At 46.6% G+C, this 23,125-nt stretch overlaps 1 protein-coding gene across 3 annotated transcripts in view; it reads right to left on the bottom strand.

Moving 5' to 3' along the window:
• Window positions 1–23,125, bottom strand: part of RAD50 (DNA repair-recombination protein (RAD50)) — a 217,930-nt gene that overhangs the window by 157,551 nt on the left and 37,254 nt on the right. For all 3 annotated transcript variants that reach the window (XR_015184709.1, XM_086485806.1, XM_086485815.1), the window contains exons 5-13: window positions 19,102–19,216; window positions 18,785–19,013; window positions 18,443–18,621; window positions 18,187–18,354; window positions 18,013–18,117; window positions 17,829–17,930; window positions 17,257–17,468; window positions 17,077–17,169; window positions 4,253–4,380 (exon numbers count right to left, since the gene is read on the bottom strand). Coding sequence is in view for 2 of the 3 variants with exons in the window: in XM_086485806.1 (XP_086341932.1) it covers window positions 4,253–4,380; window positions 17,077–17,169; window positions 17,257–17,468; window positions 17,829–17,930; window positions 18,013–18,117; window positions 18,187–18,354; window positions 18,443–18,621; window positions 18,785–19,013; window positions 19,102–19,216 (1,331 nt within the window). In the remaining variant the exon portion in view is untranslated. The remainder of the gene's footprint in view (window positions 1–4,252; window positions 4,381–17,076; window positions 17,170–17,256; window positions 17,469–17,828; window positions 17,931–18,012; window positions 18,118–18,186; window positions 18,355–18,442; window positions 18,622–18,784; window positions 19,014–19,101; window positions 19,217–23,125) is intronic.

Here is a 23,125-nt window from a genome sequence, read left to right on the forward strand (position 1 = left end):
AAGTTGGCTTGCATGGGTTAGAGCTCCCGATTCGGGGAGACGAGCTATTGGATGTTGAGTTTGCCAACGACTCAGCTTCGTACTTGGGAGGGCCAGGAGGCCAACCTGCACAGGTGTGAGAAGGCTCTAGAGGTGTTTTGTTGTGCATCGGGTGCAATGATCAACTGGAGGAAGACAGTGGCTTTCTGGGTTGGCAATGCTCCTACGCCTGATTGGTCGCCAAGTGAGGGTTTTAGATGGATTCCCCCAAGGACTCCAGTTCGATACTTGGGTTGTCAGGTTGTTGTCTCTTGAGCAGCAGACTACTCCCCTCCTTTTGTCCATTAGGGGGAAGTTGCTGCATTGGAGTTCGGCACGGCTCTCTTTGGCAGGCAGAGGTACATTATGTGTTGTTGGATCTTCTTGAGCTCCTGTATCAGCCAGCTAGAGAGGCTGATTAGGAACTTTCTTTGGTCAAGACGCGACACCCAATTCGCCCGGGCCAAAGTAGCCTGGCAGGTCATCACCTTACCATGTTCTCAAGGGGGGCTAGGGATCATTGACCTAGCACAGCAGAGCAAGCCCTTCTTGGGAAGCTTGTGGTCAGAGGATTGCTTCCAGGGGAGGAGCCTTGGAAGCAGTTGTTGCTTCATCGACTTTGAACTCCGGTGCCTCATACAGGATGCCCCTGGAGCCCCTCCATCAAGTGGATTTTTACAGAGATGCACAGAGTTGGTCTGAGCAAGAGGTTAGCAGACCATTTTGCTGTGAGCCTGCTTAGATCCTGGGAGCAGTTGAGGAGTGGCCTAGAGCAACATCAGCCCACTTGCATGGAGGAGCGCTTGAGGTAGCCCCTTGTGTGGAACCCCATGGTCAGCATGCAGAGAGGCCACCTGGTTGGTAGTAGGCCTCATGTTTCTTGGGGGCCCATGGCAGAGGGTCCAACCCGCACTCTTGGTGATTGGATACAGTTTTAAGGTTTGTCCGAGCATCCAGCTACAGGGCATGAGAGGTGTGCAGAGCGTGTGCCAGGACATTACAAAGGCCTTACCAGTGGGGTGGCTCACCCCACAAGAGACAACAGCTCCCAGATGGATGGGGCCTTCACGCGACTGGAGGTCCTCATCGCAGTCGGGCTTGCTTGGAGTCCGTACCTCACATGTTCTTTGAGATCCAGGGAGAGGGTCGCCTTCACAAAGTTTCAGTAGAGGCTCCTCAGGTTGCAGAGTGCTGCTTTAAAAGAAAACGAGTTTTGGGCATCAGGGGGAGGACCTATGGCTTAGATCCTGACCCTGAAGATCTTGAGACAGGCCATTGGCGGCTTTGGGCTTGGGAGAGCTGCCCTCTGGCACGAGTGCAGTGGGACCCTGGAGAGTGGTTCTGGAGAGACCCTTTCTATTCAGTCGATCACCCTGGGATCCCATTCTTTCAGTACAAAGTTCGATTGGGACGTCACATACTGGCAGCACGTAGGGAGGCTCGTCATGCTGCAGCACTGCATTGGCAAGAGGAGGGTCTCACCGCTGAGTTCCTGTCAGGTTTTTGGGAGCGGTTGTGGGACTCCAGACAGCCGAGGAGAGTCACTTTGTTCCAATGGCTTGTTGCACACAGAGCTACAGCCATTGGGAGCAGGCTAGTACACAGTGGCTTTTCGACAGCTTGTGCAGCTTGTGGTCATCCTTTGGAGAGTCAACAACACTATCTGTGGGACTATCCCATGGCACAGCAAGTCTGGCTTCAGGTTCTTCGGCTGATGCCAGCTCTCTCCACAGCTCGACAATACACTTGGGTGTTGCAGCCTGATCCACTCTTAGGGGCTCTACGCGCCAGTTTGAGTTGGCTTCCACCAGCAGGATGATCGTGATAAAGGGGGGTCGACCTACACTTCAGCTTTCCACAGAGCTTTTACCCCTAGGAGTGGTGCATTGAGAGAGGTGTGTGTTGGAAGCTCATCTGTGGCCTGACACTATGGTTCATTTGGCGGGCCCACTACTTCCGCGTCTTCAAGGCTCGCCCTGTTCCACTGGCAGAGACTATTCGTGATTTTTGGTTGGAGCTGATCCACACTCTCAAGCCAGTCCGAGGACTCGAGGGCAGTTCCGACCGCATGCAAGAGCGCAAAGAGGCTTTCCTACGACTTTGGCGCCCAGATCCCTTCTTCACCTTGGTCCAGGGTGCACCCACATGGCGCTACCATCCACCTATGTGGCTCTTTCCTCCTCCCATGTCGAGATTTAGCCCCCATTGTACATATTCTGTTTTTCCATTGGGAGAGTCTCCTCTTGCTGTTGATATAGACCTCTCTAGTAGAGGTGGTTGTAGCCCTATGGGCAGTTTTATTAACAAATGGAAGGATCTTTTTCTCGGAAAAAGAAAAAGTTACAATGATCATGATTCTCATCTAAGATCTCAACGGAGATAGTGATGTGAATGTTCAGTGACTCTCGTCTTCATAAAAGTGTTGGATACATGTGGTCTAGTACGTCAGTACTTAGAGTCTATTGAACTAGTTTATGTCTTATGTCTGTTTTGCATGCGTAATCGAGGGCGATTACAATTCTTTCAAGAGGGGGGGATGTCACAAAGTGATGATGTGGCATGGCCTTACAGGATGGAGCCCGGACAGAAGGGGCATAAACCTCTCGGGAAGAAGCAAAAGAAGTTTTAACCAACTTGCAGGTTCCTCTCGAGGGACCCAAAGGAGATAAAAAACCTAACCCGCCCAACTTATGGAACTCGAGGGGCCTAAAACCTTTAAAAATAAAAGCAAGAACCTCAATTGTGTAAAGGTTGATGACGTGGCAAGCTGTACGGAGGTTCCGTGTTTTGCGTTGAGTGCTGACATGGCAACTCTACAAATTTCTGCAAATTGCACTGACAGCTCTAGGCGTTAGCTTTTGGGGCCAGATGCTTTTAGACTTTATGCTTCTCATGTAACTGCTTTTGGGCAAGGCCAAGGGCGAGGGCCTCTTCTCCGGGAAGATTAGCTTGGGAGCTTGCTAGAGAGCGGACCCTTGGACAGTGTACTTGTTGAAGCTTAATAAATAAAGAAATACCGAGAAGGGGTGCCAATCTTTGGGGCCGGTGCTTCTGGGCATGGGACTCCGCCGTGCCATGTCGTCTCTCTCTCTCTCTCTTCTGTTTAGTTGTTTCAATTTCTCTCGCGTGTGTTGCTCTAGATCTTCGGCTTGGGGTGTCCAAGTCTATTACATGTACAGCAGAGGTAGAAAGTAAGGAGCATTATACATGCAGATGCGCAGCTTAGAGAGCATGCGGACCAGAAGCACTACTCTGTTCACAGAGCTGCCCACTCTCAGGGAGAGCTGATGGAGTCCAGAGAACAGAGATAATCAGGCTGTTTCTTACTTAAGATAAAAAGACACGCATTCATTCCTCCAATCACCCTCCTCTAGAAGTGGAGGATGGCAGTCCCAGTTGAGAAACTTCTTCCGGAGGATCAGACTCACACCCCCCTCCCCCTCCTATCACTCAAAGAAGAGTCTCTTTACAGCAGGCAGAGACTATCCAAGTCTGCAAGCAATCACAAGTACCCGGGTACAAGGCCACGAGGCTACATCAGAGGACACGATTTTTGACGTGTAAGAGTAGTGCATAAGTGGGTGAGTGATGGAGCGCTGGAGCTCTAAATGTAGGGGCGAAGACTATGCTCAGGGAAGTACAATCATGATATGCATGTGTCTAGCTAGCTTCGTCCGGTACGAAACTGAGCTGTAGGATCTCATGCATGGGAGGATATGGACTGGAAAGCCCTTGGAAGGAAGGCAACAGGGTATGAGAACGCTTACTCCACCCTCTCTTGTCTAGCCCTCTAATGATGTGGCCGGATCTCACTATCATCTGTCCTTTTTTCTGGATAGAGGACACATCCATGTACATCGATCTCTCATAGGCCCATTTTGTATCATCTGTCCTTTTTTCTAGTTAGAGGACACATCCATGTACATGGATCTCTCATAGGCCCATTTTGGCCTTTCGAAGATGTTAATAAAGCTCTAAGGCTTCTTGTTCATTATACACTTGTTAGGATATTGAAGAATACCCCTCAGTTGTACATTGATTTGTCTCATAGGTCGAGTTGCCCTCTAGAAGAGGGTCACAAAATCTTTCTCTCATGCATACTCGCATGTGGACAGATGTACTTAATAAAGAATCAAAAATATAAGCAGACAAGACGTGGTAATTGCAAAAGCATGCAATAAATTCAATGGGGGGAAGTCACAATTTAACTTACACCAAAAAAAACTCATCATACCATCTCTATCTCGTTGAGCAGATGAAAGCTCAGCTCGAGCATCCTGTAACTTTAGTGACACCAGATCGACCTCTTGCTTGGCTACCAAGGATTTATCATTCATGCATTTGAACTCCTCAGAAGTAGACCTGCCAATGAATGTTAATTAATATCAAAGAAGGGCAAAAGGCCAATAAGACAAGCATGGGCGCTTTGACGATATATTGTCATTTGTTATGTGATGTAAAGGGTGGGAAAGGAGGTAAAGTGGTCAGGGTTAATTTCCAAGAAGTAAACACAAGGGAAGAGGGGAGAAACAAGTAAGAGGTTGGCCAGATCCCTACTATAGCCTTCTACGTCTTCTTAAGCTTCTACATAGCTTTTCCAGCAGTAAAGGGCAGGTAAACCGAACTGGATTGTACCATCATTTTTTCTGGGGGCACGCCCAGTTTTGGGCCCTTTTTATAATTTTTTGAAATGTGTGCCACATTGTACCTTTAAAACTAGGTAAATATATGTAACATTGAACCATTCCTGAAATTCTCCCCATGCAAAACACAATAAAACGTCAACGTGATGTGGCACATGCTCACACCCACTTGTCCGATATTGCAACTTCCCGGGCCATTCTGTCGATTCCTCCTCGCAAAATCAGTGTTCAGAAAAAGACATTTTTTCCAATATGATCAAAAATTTGTTACACATGCTCAAAAGTCACATGTCCAGGCCTCCCTCAGGCACAATCACACATGGGTATGCATACAAGTACGTATTCTATTTGCAGAAAGCATAAATTTTCCATGGTCTGAGGACCCATCTTCATTTAAGTGTTTGTTCAAGCAAACAATCGCCATTGAGGCTGTCGTTCTGTTCTGCACATGAGATGTCCCCTACTTGTTCCTCTGGTCATCCACCGGTGACGCATCCAGAATACCTACTGCCATAATCTGTCTCTTTCCAGACTTTTTTTTTTTCAAGAAAAGAGATCCTTCCATTAGTTATTAATAACTGCCCGAAGCCTACAAACCACCTCTACGAAAGAGGGATACATCAGAAAACATGGGGAGACTATCCCAGTGAGAAAAAATATGTACAATGAGGGCTAAATCACAAGATGGGAGGAGGAAAAAGCCACACTGTGGCCGGTAGTGCCATCTAGGCGCACCTTGAACCATGGTGAAGAAGGGCCTTGGGCGCCAAAGTCTCAAGAAAGCCTCTCGGTGCTCCCCCCTGCGGTCAGAGCTGCCCTGAAGTCTCTCAAACTGACCCCTGAGTGTATGTATCATCTCCAGCCAAATGTCACGAACAGTCTCTGCCAGTGGAACAAGGCAAGCCTCGAAGATGCGAAAGCAGCGGGCCCGCCAGATGAACCAGAGTGTCAAGCCACAGCTGAGCTCCCAACACCACTCCCTATCACTGCCCCACTCCTAGGGGATGAGCTCTGTAGCAAGCTGCAGTGTAGGTCGACGACCCTCCTGGATCATTATCATCCTGCTGGTGGAAGCCAACTCCAAGTGGAGTGCTGGGCCTGTGAGAGTGGACCACTTTGCAGCACCCCAAGTGTATTGTAGGGCTGTAGCGAGGGTTGCATCAACCGGAGAACCCGAAGCCAAACCTGTTGTGACATGGGGCAGTCCCACAAACAATGTCGATGACTCTCCAAAGGATGGCCACAGGCTGCACATGCTATCGAGAAGCCGTTGTGTACCAACCAACTCCCAACTACTGTGGCCCTGTGCGCTCCAAGCCACTGAAACATAGTAACTCTCCTCGGCTCCCTGCTGTTCCACAACCGCTCCCAAAAGCCTGACAGGAACTCAGTTGTGAGACCCTCCTCCTGTCAGTGAAGTGTTGCAGCTGGGTGAGCCTCTCTCTGTACTGTCACTATGTGTTGCCCCAAGCGAGCTGTGTACTGGAAAAAAGGAGTCCCTGCCCGCCAGAACCACTCTCCCGAGCCCACTGCGCTCGTACCAAAGGGTGGCTCTCCGAAGCCCAAAGCCGCCAATGTCCTGACTCAAGATTTGTTGAGTCAGGATCGATGACACAAGTCCTCCCACAGATGCCCACAACTCTAATCCTCTGAAAACAGCACTCGGCAACCTGGGGTGCCTCTACTGAGACTGTGTGAAGCCGAACCTCTCCCTGAATCTCGAAAAACATGTGAGCATTGTCTCCGAGCAACCCTTACTGCAATGAGGACCTCCAAGCGCGTGAAGGACCCCATCCATCTAGGAGTTGTTGCCTCAAGAGGGGTATGCCACTCAGCTAGTATAGCGTCTGTAATATCCTGGCACATGTGTCACAAAGTGATGACGTGGCTACCAGAAACTCTAACCCTAAAACCAGAAACCCTAATTCTGCTGAAACCCTAACCCTAAAACCAAAAACCCTAATTCTGCTGAACCCCTAACCCTAAAATCAGAAACCCTAATTCTGCCCTAACCCTAACCCTAACCCTGATTTGCTGGACATCAACGTGATTTACGAAAAGTTGGACAGCTTTTGGCGGTGCTTTTTCTACGCAAACTGCTGAGAAAGAGAGAGAGAGAACCCTCTTTGCTTTATTTTAGCAAGAGAGAAAGAGAAAGCCTCTCTGCTTTATTTATTAAAAGAAAGAGAGGGGAAGAACTTTTGCTTTATTTGCCAAGCTTTTGAGCTTTTGTTTTTCAGCTTTTGTGGCTCTGCTTTTGGCAACCCTTGAAACTCTAAATAAATGAGCAGGCCTCTCACAACCCAGAGCATCTGGACGCAGAGTCTGAGTGTGAGCACCTGCCCACACTCTTGTACTTTGAACACAAATTAATACAAAAAGAAATACCGAAAGGGGAGCCAGTCTTTGGGGCCAATATCTCTAGGCACGGAACTGCGTCGGGCCAGTGTTGAATCTATTGTGAACTGTGAATTGTTTTGAAGTGGTTATTTGGTGCTATCGCGGTAGATCCTTGACTTGGAGAGTCCAAGTCTGTTACAGTGGTATCAGAGCACGGCTGATTTCTCTTCTACGGGAAATCCAATCCCAATTTTTTTTCCGTGGCACCTATGGCTTCAGGCAAAGATCAGTCGACTCCCTCTACATCCGGAGATGCGGGAAGGGATCACAACGAAGATTCCGGCAAGGAGTATGGCCCGCCTCGGCCTACTCAGGCGGAGCGTCGAGAGATGGAGCGTCGTCAACTGATCGGCGATGCAACAAAGATGATGCTCAATTTTGCGAAGGACCCAAAATTTGCAAAATATATGAGCAAGACTTCTTTCCAGGAGGTGCATGCGCAGTTGCAGGAAACCATAACATCACCCCCAAAACCCACTCTCAAGAAACCTTCTTCTCACAAGAAGTATTCCATAAGGAATTAGAAGAGGTGGTTGATGCACGGATTGCTCAGCTTTTTGACACACAAAACAAAGCTAAAAAGAACCACAAAAAGCAGAAAAAAGGCACTGACTTCCCGGGTTATTTGGGTCGTCAGTCAACAATTGAAAAGGCAAAGAAACAACAGAAGCGTGTTTGATTTGAAGGAGTACCCAGTTCTTCTTCTTCTTCTTCTTTTGATAGTTCTTCTAGCTCATCTAACTCGAGCGAAGAAGACCGAAAAGGCAAAAAGGGAAGCAAAAAGCAACGCTTCGGAAAGGGCAAGAAAAAGACAAAGAATGTGACAGTTCTACAGAGGACTCGTCTACAGACAGTTCAGACTCTGATGATAGCGACTTTTATGCAAAGAAGAAGAATTTTTACAAAGCCAACCAGTATGACTTTGTGGAAGACAAAAGCAAGAAAGTCCGAGAGTTTAAAGAAGGTGGACAGTCAATTAAATTTGACACGTTTTCGGGATATAGAGATGCTTCAAAGGCTTTGTCTTTTGTACAGCAGTTTGACATTGCTTTCGCGGGAGGACGCTACTCAAAGCACTCTAAGATTCGGAGAGTTGCCTCTTACTTTAAGGGGAATGCTCGAACTTGGTGGTCCACGCTTCTATTAAGCAAGACTGCGCCAGTTAAATGGCTGAAATTCAAGAGGCTTTTTATTTCTTCTTGGCTGACTTGAGAGTATGAACGCGATATACGAACTGCTTGGAACCATCTTCAGATGACCAAGAAGGATACAGTGGACGCTTATTGCAAGAGATTCTGCAGCTCTTTTCTACCCGCCTCTTCATTTAAGAAGACCTCGTTCAAGGAGCAGATCGAGTGGTTTACCTTGGGTCTACCTACAGAGATCCAAGATCACTACTTAGAACAAAAGTCAGCTTCCATTCGGGAGTTGATGAGTCATGCGAAACGGGGTTTTGCCATTAACTCTGGCAATCTGACCTACCCCACAGATGAGATCATGACACAAAGAGTCGAACAGACTTCGAAAAATGAAAGTAGAAAGAGAAAGAGCAACCCAAAACAGAAAGATAAGGATGCACGACCCAAGCTTACTCCTCAAGAGAGGGCTCTCTACATAAAGGAGGGGAAGTGCTTTGACTGCGGGGAAACTAGGCATATCTCCGCGAAGTGCCCTAAAAAGGCACCGAATGAACAGGATGAAGAAAGACCATAAAGTTCTAAAGCAGCTGAGAGACGTGGCAGAAAAGGCAGATAAAAAGCAGAATTGATACCACATTGCGTGGGGCCTGAACCGAATTTAATGAATGAAAGTACAAACTTTGCTTGGCAAAGGGAAAGATCAGGAAGCTCTTTTGAAGGAGCCAAGGGCAACTTCTTGAGTTGGCGGCTCGATTTGGAATTACGCCTAACAGGCTAAGGCCACAGGCGGAGGTAGTTTGAGTGGCACCTGGACGGGATGTTGCCATTACATCGAGCATTGGCAAACTTCGTTTGCAATGACAGGGGTGTTTAGGGCACGCGGAGTTTTACGTAATTGCCTTGGAAGGTTGTGACGTTCTACTCAAAATCCCTTGGTACCACAAGAACAACGCCGTGGTTGACTACCGGGCTGAGAATGCGACTTTGACAAATGAAGGGCTCAGAGATTGTACTTGATGAACTTCAGTTTCTTTACTCACTTTTTGGGAGAGAACTGAATGATCGATGAAGGTAGAATATGTTTTGACCTGAACAAAAGAACGCCAAGATTTTCTCCACACTCATGCCAATCGCTATCGGAAAAGCAGATGTGGTGGGCGAACATCTTGTCATAGTTTCACTTTCAGATTGTCCATGTTCAGGGACAGAAGAATTTGGTGGCAGATGCTTGCTTTCGGAAGCCGTTGGTTCTGGCTATTTCCGCAATACATCATAGGAGCTTCGAGGATATGGTCGACCAGTATGCCACAGATACAAATTTTGCAGACGTTTTCACACGGATACGGGATGGGGAGACAGTAGCAGGATATTCAATTCAGGATGGCTACTTGATGAGAAAAAACATGTTGTGCGTTACACAGCCGTTGAGGGAAAAGGTTATGACCGAATGCCACTGTCCACCTTTTACGGGTCATCGCGGCATTGCTACCACCATGAAAGGGGTAGAGAGATACTTCTTTTGGCCGAGACTCAAGAAGGATGTGGAAGAGTTTGTGCGCAATTGCTTGGTATGCCAATAGGTCAAGTTTGACAGGCATAAATCACAGGGATTGTTACAGCCTTTGCCCATACCCACCCGCCCCTGGGAAAGTATTGCAATGGACTTTATTTCGGATCTCCCGAGAACACACAGTGGTCACAATGGTATCTGGACTGTTATTGACAGATTTAGCAAGCAGGCTCATTTCATTCCAGTGAAGAAAACAGTCAAGCCGGATCACTTAGGGAGACTGTTTGTGGCCCAGATATTCAGATTACATGGTATGCCTGAGACGATTGTCTCCGACAGGGACCCCAATTTTACGAGTTTGTTTTGGAAGGCAATTTGGGAGAACATTGGCAGGCGGTTGCAGTTCTCGTCATCGTTCCACCCGCACACTGACAGGCAATCTAAGATTGCCAATTCAGTGGTTTTAGATTTATTGAAGTCTTATATCTCGGATCAGAACTCAATGGGAAAAGTATCTACCTTTGGTGGAATTTGCCTACAATAACACGATACACTCTTCGACGGGGAAGGCACCTTTGAGATTGTTGAAGGTGCTACGAAGGTTCCATCCTTCCTAAGCACGAAAGATAAGATTTTTGAACCGGATGAATACACGCGCGACTTAGATACGGCTTTTGCCAAGGTCCGCGAGGCTTTGCAGAAATCTCAAGAACGACAGAAAAAGGCAGTGGATCGCCATCGTTGCGATTTGAATTGAAGGAGGATGATTGGGTGCTCTTACGTTTTGAGAAGGCATGCCTGAGAAAGAAAAAGAGAAAGGAGAGGCTTTTTCCAAAGCTTAGTATGAGATACTACGGACTTTTCTAGATCTCCAAAAAGATCAATGATGTCTCCTTCCGACTGAAACTGCCTGACATTTGGAGGATTCACAATGCATTTCATGTGAGTCTCTTGAAACCTTTCAAAGGTGATGTGCCTGATGATCGGAGCCCGATGAGCAACCCGAAGTGGAGGAAAACGAGAAGATCCTTGTTCCTAAACAGATTTTGGCACATAAGGACACAAAGAATAAAGGTAAAGTCCGAAGGCGGTTCTTGGTTAAATTCAAGAACTATCCTGCATTGGATGCGAAGTGGATGGAGGAGGAGGACCTAGCAAATACTCCTCAGATTGTGAAACTTTACCTCGAAGCTTTTGGTTTAGCATAGTCTATTCCAAATGGAACCCAGAATTCAGCTTGGCCGGAGATCTGGTGCAGTGGGATGCACAAGAGGGAAGTTACTCCGCTCCTTTGTCAACAGATGCCTTGATTTTTGTATACTAGAGTCACTGATGTCTCTTTGAGCTTCAGGGTTACTGAGAGCTGACAGTATTCTGTTGTATGACTTTATGAAATGGAATTCTGGAATATGAAACTGATTTGTTTTTGACTTGTTTTAAGTGCAGGAACTGATAGAAGAAATGACTACAACATTTTGGTCTAATTGATCTCGAGTAGACATGGTTGCAATAGGGGTTAGTCAATCGGGCATCAATGAGGTCCCGACTGGATCTCGATGCGATTGCTAGCTACATTGCCGTTAAATCATGGTCTAAGATCCGACTCAATGTTGAATGTCATGTGATGTCCTGCGATGTCGTGTGATGTGACTGTCAATTGGTACATGTGCTAGATGTGTGTTCCTAGTACGTAGGGACTAACAGTCACTGTCTGCTAAGACGGTTTATGGCCTCTGTCTGTTTTGCAGGCGTAATTGAGGGCGATTACAATGCTTTCAAGAGAGGGGTATCTCACAAAGTGATGACGTGGCTGCCAGAAACCCTAATTCTGCTGAACCCCTAACCCTAAAACCAGAAACCCTAATTTGTTGAAACCTTAACCCTAAAATCAGAAACCCTAATTCTGCCCTAACCCTAACCCTAACCCTAACCCTAACCCTGATTTGCTGGACATCAGCTTGATTTACGAAAAGTTGGGCAGCTTTTTGGCGTTGCTTTTTCTAAGCAAATTGCTGAGAAAGAGAGAGAACCCTCTTTGCTTTATTTTAGCGAGAGAGAGAAAGAGAAAGCCTCTCTGCTTTATTTATTAAAAGAAAGAGAGAGGAAGAACTTTTGCTTTATTTGCCAAGCTTTTGAGCTTTTGATTTTTAGTTTTTGGGGCTGTGCTTTTGGCAACCCTTGTAACTTTAAATAAGTGAGCAGGCCTCTCACAACTCAGAGCATCTGGACGCAGGGCCCCTGCCCCACTCTTGTACTTTGAACACAGATTAATACAAAAAGAAATACCGAAAGGGGCGCCAATCTTTGGGGCCAATATCTCTAGGGACGGAACTCCGCCGGGCCAGTGTTGAATCTAATGTGAACTGTGAATTGTTTTGAAGTGGTTATTTGGTGCTATCGCGGTAGATTCTGGACTTGGAGTGTCCAAGTCTGTTACACATGCTCTGCACCCCCCTCAAGCCTCGTAATTGGATGCTCTGAACCTCCTTGGGAAGGTTTGAAAATTGTAGCCAGTCACCGAAAGTGCCAGCTGGACCCTTTGCCATGGGTCTCATGGGGCTGACTGAGTGTCGCGCCCTAACCACAAAAAATTCATGATCAGCCTCTCCAGCTGGCTGATACAGGAGCTCGAAAAGATCCAACAAGACAAGATGTACCACATAGTAGCCAAAAGCACTTGGTTGGCCACTACAACTCTACCAACCAAAGAGAGCCGTGCAGAACTCCAATGAAGCAGCTTCCTCCTAATGGAACTCGAAAAGATCCAGCAAGACATGATGTACCACATAGTAGCCAAAAGCACGAGGTTGGCCACTACCACTCTACCAACCAAAGAGAGCCGTGCAGAACTCCAATGAAGCAGTCCTCCGAGTACATGTCTGATTCGTCAGCGAACTCACTGTCAAGCAACTCGTCTCCCCTAATAGGGAGCTCTAAACCACAAAAACCAACCTCCTGTGAAGTCAAAAATCTGCTCATCACCTCAGCATAGAAGAGAAAAAGGAAGGGGACAACAGGGCAACCTTGTCTAACCGAACGCGTGAGCATAAAGCGTTCCCCTCTTCCCCCTGCCAAGAGTACCTGGCTCTGTGCACATCTGTAGACTGCTGACACTCCTCTCATCCAAGCATCTGAGAAGCCCATCCTGCATTAGAGTGGCCTCCAAGAAATCCCAGTCACCTCTGTGCTCCTTGGTGACGTGCAAGGGTCGACGCCTCCCAAAAGGTAAAGATGTTGTCACGGATACTACGCTCCTTGACAAAAACCTCTCTGAGTCTCGTGTATAATGCTCTCAAGCAGCGGCTGAATTCTCAAACTCAAAGCCTTTGCTAAGATTTTGTAGAGTGAGTTGAGAATAGTGATGGGTCGCCACTGCGAATCTCATCCAAGGAGCCCCCCTCCTTGGGAATAAGGTAAATCAGACCCTCAATTGTATGGCATCTCTCCCGTATGCAAGATGTGAGTGGTAGGCGCTACATAGATCCAAACCAAGCAGCTCCCAGTACTCCAAGAAAAAGCTTGGAGTCAAACCATCCTCCCCTCGGCATCTACCTCGGAGAAGTGGCCTTAGGACCTCATGGAGCTCCTCTAGCTGGAGAGGCATCTGTAATCTCTGAAGCATCTCTTCACTAACTAGGCAAGGCATTTGTGCCAAAACCTGCTCTCTGCATGCACCCTGATGCTCTGACTAAGGCTCAGCTGAAGCAACTCACGGTAAAAGTCAATAGCAACCGCATGCATATCCTCAAGCTCCGAAGCAACTAACCCATCAGGTCTCCTCAACTGGCTAACACTGGTGCGCGCATGGCGAGGCCCCACAGTCTCAAAGAGCTCACAAGTAACTCTGTCGCCCACCTGGGTCCACTAGGATGCATGTCGATGAAAGGCAAACTCATGGCGCCGCTCCTAAATGGTGGCCAGCTCATGTCGAGCCTCCCACATCTGCTCCTATAACCAAGGACTGTCAAGGTGCGCTCTCGCATCCGCTGTAAGGAAGCGGATGCCTCGTTTGAGCCGCTTCTCCGCCTCCTTGGCCGCAGCCAAGCGAGCTACAGACTCGTGGAGGAAGAAACAGCTAAGCTCAGCAAGTCCAATGGCCACTCTGCTAGCAGGGGTAACCTGAGTGCCCAAACTCTCTGTCCGAAGTGCTACCACCCGCTCTCTAAGCTCTGTATCTAGCAAAATCCTCTCGGGGATGCGCGGCATCACCCTTCCACTCCTTTATCTGTCTGTCACAGTAAGAATCACTGGCGAATGATCTGAGAAAGAAGTCCCTGCAAGAATGCAAACAGATTCTCCCATGTCACAGATACGGTCACTTGCGTAGAAGCGATCTATCCGAGATAGATTCACTCCTCCTACTCTGCGGTCAGAGCGAGAGAAAGATAAGCTATCTGGAGGCCGCACAAAGCCTGCATGCTGCCAAACATCTGAAATCCTCAAGGTCATACATAACCGATCCCAAGCTGCCAACTGTCCCGTGTACAGTAGCACCTATCTGAGGGGTCTTCCAACATGTTGAAGTCTCCCCCAACACACCAATGCTCTGCATGCGGCAAAGACTCTACAATATGTGACCAAAACTCAACTCGTGCACTTGCCACATTGGACGCATAGATGTTCAAGAAGCCCATGAGGCAACCATGAACCTGCATAGTAATCCACGGGGCCCTGCTTGGCACAATAATACCTCTCTCTACAATGGCCTGCTGCCATGAGTCCGCAATAGTCATACATATCCCTCCTTGAATGCCTCCAGGCCCAAAAGCAGCTGACCAAAAAGTCTCATGGAAGCCACACAGAATCTGACCACATCGCCGATTGCGGCTCTCACAAGGATGATGCTCCTAGAGCATAAGAATAACAATCATACCACCCACAAGGCATCTTTGAAGCTCCTGACGCAAGCGGCCCCTCTGGCACTGAAACTGGGGCCCACCTAAACCATGTACATTCCATGAGACAATCCTTGTGGGATCAGTGAGAAAAGACCGATATTGCAACACCAACCAACCTCACTATCTTCGGATGGGGAATAATCTGCATCCGAGCGACCCCTAGATGGACGCATCTAAAGTGATTGTCCCACCCACGCCCAAACAGAGTGTGCAATCCCAAGGACTACATCCTCTGTCCAAGAATCCTCATGTATAAATACATAGCAAAGAGGGCTCTGAGTGTCAGCAAAAAAGTGAACCAAAAGGTGTCTACATCCTGCTGTATCCGGTGGCGTCACACTGAACTTGGCTAGAGGCCAAAGTGTGTACCAAATCTGCCACCCCAAGTCCCCTGTGTGGTGTCAGAACTCTACAGCCTGGACCCAGAGCCACTCAAGAACTATGTGCAAGGTCCACTCTATGTGATAGCTGCTACACAGCGGAAAGAAGAAACATGCCGCTGTATCCAAAGCCTTGGTGCCTCTGGCTGATAGAAAGAGGACGTGAACTTGGAAGCAAGCTGCCTCAAGGTCCGGAGACGGGTCACCGAGGAATCGGGTAAATCTGTAGTCAAAGAAATCCCACCGTCAGCCAATATCAAACTCGCCAGCCCAAGGGGGTACTTATGCAAAAGGAGAGGCCTAAACCAGAAGTGGCGTCCTCAAGTAGGGTTGTCTCTCTCGAGCCATTCGGCTCGTAGCGAAAGCACTACCAAGAGAGCGTCTAGTTGCGGATGAGTGTGTCAGAGGAGGAGTGTGGGATGGGTCGGGTGATGAGGCTAAGGGCCTAGTAGGGGAAAGGAGGGGAGCAGGAGGTGGGGGTGGGGGTGGGAGTGGGGGTGGAGGGGGGGGGCGGAGGTGGTGGCAGTGGTGAAGTTGAGGTGGAAGGGGGCTCCTTAGGGGACTCCTGCCTGCAGGGGTTGGAAGGGTTCCCTGTCGGTACCCAATGATGCTAAGGTGCAAGAGGTCTGCCACCAAGGGGGGGACGATGGGGGGCAGTGTGGCCAGCCCATCCCTGTCGACAACGGCCGGGCACCTGCTGCCAGCCATCAACAGGTTGGTCGCTGGCCTCTGCCGAAGTGCCAGCCTGTGAGTCCTGGGTACCTGTTTGCTGGGCATGTTGAGCCTTGGGGAGCTGAGCATGAGCTATAGGTCAAGATCTCCTGTGAGGATAGGCCTTCGCTAAGTGGCCCATCTGCCTGCAAATGCCGGGAGTCCCAAATACTCCATCCTCTACTCACCCGAGGTAGAAGAACCACCTTCGGAAGGGTATGAGTGTCACGAACCAGAACGCATACTAAAGTCACACCAGCAGCCTTCGCAACAACTGAAGCTGCCGTGCGCATAGTCTCCAAGGCTGTCCCGATCTCAGAACCAATCCTGGAAAGAAGCAGTAGGTACTCCCTCCTTAGGCCGGAGAAGCAAACCGAAATGGGCGCCACTGTCGGAAATGAGCTATGACCGCTCGGATGGCCAGCGGGCTCATCGAAATGACCTTGGCGGCCATCTCGAGAGTCTCAAACTCGATCTGGTAGTATCCTCGCCCGACAAGCTGGATGTCAGTGATCTTTCCCACCTTTGCTAGAAGGCGGGCCTGGAGGAGGTCGCGTACCTCACCTCGACTGGGTCAACTGCCAATGATCGTGCAGATGATTGGCCTAAAGGCGCTCCACCTCTGTTGCAAGGCTCGATTGCTCTGTTGGCGATAGAGAAAGTCGGATGGTGGGCTCTAGAGGGTCGGGCGAGGGGGCTTCATCTGAGTCCCTCTGTGGCGGAGCACAAGTGTCCATCTGTGTCTGGGTGCCGAGACGACCTTCGCTACTACAGATCCCTTGCTCAAGAGGGAATCCAAACAAGGACAAAGGGAGGTCAACACAGTGAGAACAAGGGGGGGGGGGGGGGGGGGGGGGAGGCGAAACAAGGAGGGGCAGCGGACCGGAGCAAGGGGGCTGTGCGGGAGGGGGGGATGCGTGGGCGGATGCGGGACAGCGAGCACATTCTATCACTGATCATGTTCTCTGTCTCTTTCCAGACTTACAGAACATTTCCTTTGCAATGTATCTTTATGACGCATTAGAAATACCTATTCTGGATGGTGTAGTGGATAGCCGCTTCTCAATGCTCTAGTCACCGATCCCATGACACATCAAGAGTATTCATTCCTTGCTGGTTTCACGCTTCGGTGGATTGACACACCAGAAATGTCCATTCTAAGATGACCTGAGAAATATTCCATCGACAATGCTCTAGTCACCCATCCGCTGATGGGTCAAAAATGTTACTTTAATTCCTTTGGATTCGCAAATCTAAATCATTAACTTTGAGGTGCACATATAATTATACGGCGAGTACAACAGGATGCAAATGCACATACTAAAAGCATCTCCATTAAATTATAACACTTGAAGGAATATAAAGCAGGTGACTTACCGAAGCACATCACCAATTTCTTTCTTCAAGCTCTCTGCCCCTGGAAAGCGTCCCTTGAGAGCCTTTCTAACACTTTCCTTGTTATCATCCATGCTGTCACCGAGACAAGATACTATGAAGTAGCTCAGAACTCACCTGCAAAAACAGAACTCACCACAAAAAAAAATTCAGCGGGCTTACATTCTCTTTAGCTTTCTTTCTTTATCGGCAAGATCGTCTCTTTTCAGATCAAGTTGCACTCTGTCCACTGACTCCTTGGCAATTCCATCTTTTTCTCGATGAAGAGTTTTTATCCGCTGCTCTAATCGATAAATTTCAACTCGCAAATTGTCAATTTCAGTTTCAAAATTCTTCTCACTAAGCTTGCTGCTCTGCCTGTTGACTTCCTCCTCCTGCAAGTAGCAACATTAGCAGTGTCATTTCTAGCAGGTTGGCATTTCAGAAACTTAAACAACAAAAGAAAGTTTGCCTGCCAGTAGATACGACAAATATCAGCAGAATGGAATCAAATGTGTTCTAGGAAAATTGTGAAGAAAGTATGACACCCCAGCAAGCTACGAACATAAATCCTGTCAGTACAATCACTAGATGAAATCCCAGAAATCTGAGGACATATGCCTTCATAAGGTGGGAAAGATACGAACCTACAAACAATTTGGAGGACAAACTCTTGCACAGAATACAACATACAGAGAGAACGCATGAAAGTTCATCTACTTGAAAATAAATCACAAAAGAAACAGGCAAATTACCATTTGCTTCTCCTTCTCATCCAGCCCTGAAACATCAAACTTAACATGTGCAAGGTCTTCTAGTTCTGTGTCGATCTCCTCAACCCGTTTCTCCGCCTCTTCCTGCATATAGGAGGGGAATAAGGCTCTGAAAGCACTCTGCCCATGTAGCATTTTGTTTGTAAAAGCTGCCGAGATTCTTAACCTGCGCCTTGCGCTTTGCATCAAGTTGTCCCTGTAACTCACTAAGCTTCTTGCTGTTTGCCTCAATCAACTTCCACACTTTGGACACTTCAGCCTCGCCTGCATGCTGCAAAGAGCTACCAAAATAAGCTAACTGTATGTTAACAGTAGCTGAGATACATAATTAAATCACCACCTTCTTGTCATCAACATCTTTCATCAGCTCCTTTAACCTAACTTCTGCTCGATTGGTCATCTGCAATGCTGCTTCGTGACTTAAAGAAGCACCTACACTTCCAAGATTGTAATCACGAAACAGTAGTTGTATCTTTGCATCGCGATCTCTTTCAGTTTCTCTAAAGGCCTACCAAAATACAATCAGTTAGTCTCTTGTTCCTTATATTACTAAGATTATCAGGATAATCAATCAAGAGTAGAGACAAGAACAATACATCAGCCTCTGCCTGTTGTTTTCCAATGCTGACACATTCCTGATTATACTTCTTGTTGAGAATGTCTATTTGTGTGGTGTAATCTGCTGCATCTCGCTCTCCTTTGCTTATTTTCATTCTCAACACCACCAGGTTCTGCTCAAACTTTGCTTGCCAATCCATGAGCTCCTCGTCCATGTCTACTCAAAGACGATAAAACTTGTGCTTGGTAATTTTAAAACTGGTTGCCATTAAAATGGTCAATTTTCAACAGTTTCTTTGCGATATGGAGCAAAATAACTGCCATGCAGCTAGTATGATAGGCATGTGATTCAAAAAGCTTACAGAATGAATGATTTGTACCTTCATTTTCCTCAGTTAGCTTAGCATATTGTTGTTCCTGATGTTTAAAAAGAGTACTCCTTTTTGTGTCAAGCACACGCACTTCTTCATGCAACCTCCTTAGGTCTCGGATGGTTTTATCAAGATGGTTGATCCTCAGTTGAACTTCTGCTATCTCTCTATCAAGCTTTTGACTTTGAGACTTCAACTTGTCTGAGCTTTCTGAGTCATGATCAATACTCTCTTGAAGCTGCAATAGAAATATATATGAGGATAGAGTCTCAAGCAGTTGGATGTAGAACCATGTGCCAATAAAAAAATAGAAAGCCTCTAATAACCTTGTATGCGGCATCTCTCAAAGTCTGGGCATTCTCAAGTTTCAGCTTTTGCATTTTTATTTCCTGGGCTTGCTCCTTGTGAAGCTTTTTTATCACCTCTAATGCCTTTGTGTACCTGATTTAGCAGTTGGAACGTTGAATAGTAAGGCAAGCGTGCAATAGGACATCTTGTTTGGGAGTCCTAGGCATTCCAAGTACTAGAAGCCAAAAAGTTACAAGAAAACTTATTTTCAAGGTGACAAGATGACGCCACACCAATGTCATACTGTGTTATTATAATAAGCTATAGTTGTGAGAAAGACGATACATTTTGCAAATCGAGTGAAACACCTCTAGCTAACCATCTGCTCTACAGCTCACTTATACCATCTTCAGGACTTGACAAATCAAGAGTATCGGAACTAATTTTGCATGTGATATATCGTGAAAGCTGCCAGCAAGTCATTGAAACCCCCTAAAGGCCTCTTCCAACACATACGTTGGCTTCTTTTTCTTAAAGAACCACTAAGCTTCCATGTATCCCCATTCTGGAGCTGTTCATTAATCACATGGTGTAACGGAAGGGACACCACATGCCAATGGAAAAGAACAAACTTTTAGCACTTCAAACAACTGAACTAATAGAGAGAGAATCCACGCGAGACACGGAGTGGCGGAGTTCCACTCCCAGACACTGCAATGGCCCCAAACTTTGGCACCCCTTTCGATATTTCTTTATATTGCTTCAACAAGGTACAACTCTGTGGCTCCGCTCTACTTCTCCACACTAAAGAATTCCACAGAGAGAGAGAGAGAGCCCACAGCACTTATTTGAAGGCCCTTGGACTACCAAAAGCATCTCACATGAAAAAGCACTGACTCTAAAAGCTATTGATCCAAAAGCAAGCACCTATAGGGCTGTTCGTACAGCGCTGCCACGTCAGCAGATGATTCCACAAAACGTGGGCTTGTCCATGCAGCATGCCACGTCAACCTCCTTTCCGCAAAACGCAGGCTTGTCCGTAAAGCATGCCATGTCAGCCTCCTTTACGCAAATTTGAGTGTGTGGGTGTCCTGCTTTATTTTAATATTTTAGGCCCCTCGGACAGAGTGCTACAAGTTGGTACGGTTAAGATTTTTAATCCTAACCCTCTTTGGGTTTTAGGCCCCTCGGCTGTCTTCAGCAAGTTAATCTTTTCTTCTTTTGCTGCTTCTTCTACTAGGTTTTAGGCCCCTCGGTCGGGTTCGGCACGTTGGCTAGGATTAGGACCATGGAGTCTTGACCCCCTTGGTCTTCAGTGGTTGACACATCAACAGTTTGTGACATACCCCCTCTTGAAAGAAGAGTAATCATCCGCAATTAGATCTGCAAAACACAATCAAGCTAGCTCAAAAATGTCATTCCGAGGGTCGTTCAGTTTTCTCATTCCATATCAAAGCACTTGATATTCTCGCGTAGCAAGGTTAGCCATCACACCCAGACCGCGTGGATCTTTAAAAGGGTGTCTCGATGCACTAAAGTCATATACCCGGACAATCTCACCCAATTTGAAAATATTCAGTGGTTGACACATCACAAGGCAACACGGATGATTACCAATGCAAGTTACAGGACATAAAAACATACAGTCGCCGATGAACACTCCCCCCGTGACTAACCAAAAAGGCCTGAACCATGAGAAATTCAACGACTCTCTTATCACAGCCACCGTTAAAAACCTAATAAGGTCCGGGCCGTGAGATATAGAGGCCTGCTACAACCAAACACAGGCTCCAAGTACAACTAAACGCTCCCATACCGTAGCTTGCCTCATTCAGAGATTCCACAATCAACATGAATACTCCTCCCAAGAAACACCCGAACCATGAGATATTTAAGCATTATCAAACACAATTCTTCTCGTCAATACTCCTTCTAGACAAAAGTCCAAGCCACGAGTGAACCAAAAAGGCTTTCTCAAAATCGTTGAAACCAGCATCAAAACCAAAATCATATACCTTCATAAGTTCAGAATAGTCTCAACTCACGAATTATAAGAGGGAATAAAGCACTCATAAAACTATAAAAGCAAGGGACTCAAAAAACGAAAAAAGAAAAAAAAATCAATTTATTTGCTACGAAACAAAACTAGATAAAATAAAACATTATTAACGTAAAAATGTTTTTAGAAGAGCGACGCAAAAAATAAGTTGACATAGCTTACTTGGCTAAAACTTAAAACAAGTACTCAACTTTAAACAAAAAAGAAAAAGACATCTTAAAACCTCAATCACGTTATCTCAATCGGCACCAAGACAAGTCCAAAACAGATCAAATCTATTTCAAACAAATTGCAAACAATATTGTCAAACAAAATTACAAAGCAAAACTATAATTATTTTGGGTTGGTCTCGATCAATCGAACTTTAAGGACGATTCGATTGAACTTTAAGGACGATTGGCTTGTCCTATAATAAAGTGATGGTACGGTTCTGAATCTAGATATCTTGTCGTGCCAAGGTGTCGCAGTTGCCTAACTTCATAATGTCAAAGTCCATCTTGCCAGGGTACCCTTGGATGGTGACTAGAAGAGCACCAATGAGTGGTACAACCTTTAGAGTTTGACATGTGGCTAGCTCCACTTTAAGTACTCCAGCAAATTGATGATACTCAAAGTCCATCTGTTTCAAGAATTCTAGATGGATGAAATTCTCGATGGCTCTTTAGTTGAAGAAGATAAGTGCCTTGAAGGTATTAATCTTCCCATAAGCTTTGCATAACTCATTGGAAAATTCAAGAGCCATGCCATAAATGTCAAGAACAAGCCCCATCACAGTTTTAGCTTTCTTAGCAAGAGGTTGCTCTAGAGACTTATCCCCTTAGTAGAACAGTTATAGTAGTAGTGTCTACATTCAAAGTATCTACCTTCTTGTTGTAGAGTTTCTCGTTGGCGTTGTGTCAAAAATAAGGTTTTGCCGGTTGAGTTAAATTGTTGCGAGAATCTCAAGAATTTATGCATTGTGGGTCCAGGATTCTCAATATTCGTCGATTGATCTTCAAATTCTAATCTCCCTTTCAAAAGCTTGTAACCAACCACAACATGGTCCATAAGCTCTTGCACAATAGCAACTTGTTTAGACAAACAATATTCTTGTAAAGGTGATGGCAGTCCAATGATATAGCGTTCGCATTGGACCTCCAAGGTTATCATCTTGAAGAAAGACACCGACAGGCACACATCAAGGAAGCAAGCAATTTAAGGTTACCCTAGTCTACCATAAGCTTTGCTTCAGATTGGGATGTCGTGTGGCTCCGTGCAAAAATATTCTTGAAAGCTTGCCAAGTCCTTGGAACATGCGGCTTGGTAGCTACAGAACTCCACCACTGCATAGCATTATCCTTGAGAAAACCTGCGGGTCGAGAAATCTTTGATTCTTCCGTGTAGTTCCCCGAGGCATAGGTGTTGTCAAACTGCTGCAGGAACTATAAAGCTTTCTTTCTATCTTTCACGCTTGAATAGGTGAAAAGGTGAAAGATTTTACTCTGCAACAGGTACTATAAAGCTTTCTTTCTATCTTTCACGCCTAAAAAGGTGAAAAGTTTTACTGTAGATCCCCCATCCTTGAAGTCCTTACACTGATGCAATGCAGAGCCAGAATATAAATAGTAGGGGTAGGCATACGGACTCCAACCGTTATATCCAGGTGGTGGTGGGGGACGTGGTGGCAACGGCGGTGGCAAAGGCGGTTGCACGGGGTCAACATCAGATGGTTACACCAAGTTTCTAAAAACTCCCATGATCACGTTGTTGATCAGAAGCCCTTGTGCTTTCTTGTGCCGGAGGAGGAAAAGGAACAGCCTTAGGCAGTAGAGGAGGCAGCATGTAGTTCAAATACTACTGAAAGCTGTGCAAAATCGGGAGGTTCTGCTAAAGATGCCTCGAGAGTATGTCAAAGAGTTCGTCGAGGAGGAACTGCAAATACTTTGTAGAATCCAGAAACACCATCTTGCACCACGTGCCAACTGAAAAGAATATGCTTTTAGCACTTCAGACAACTTAACTAA

This window comes from Adiantum capillus-veneris, chromosome 2 (genome assembly GCF_014529385.1).
Source record: "Adiantum capillus-veneris isolate H3 chromosome 2, ASM1452938v2, whole genome shotgun sequence".
Classification (NCBI taxonomy): Eukaryota; Viridiplantae; Streptophyta; class Polypodiopsida; order Polypodiales; family Pteridaceae; genus Adiantum; species Adiantum capillus-veneris.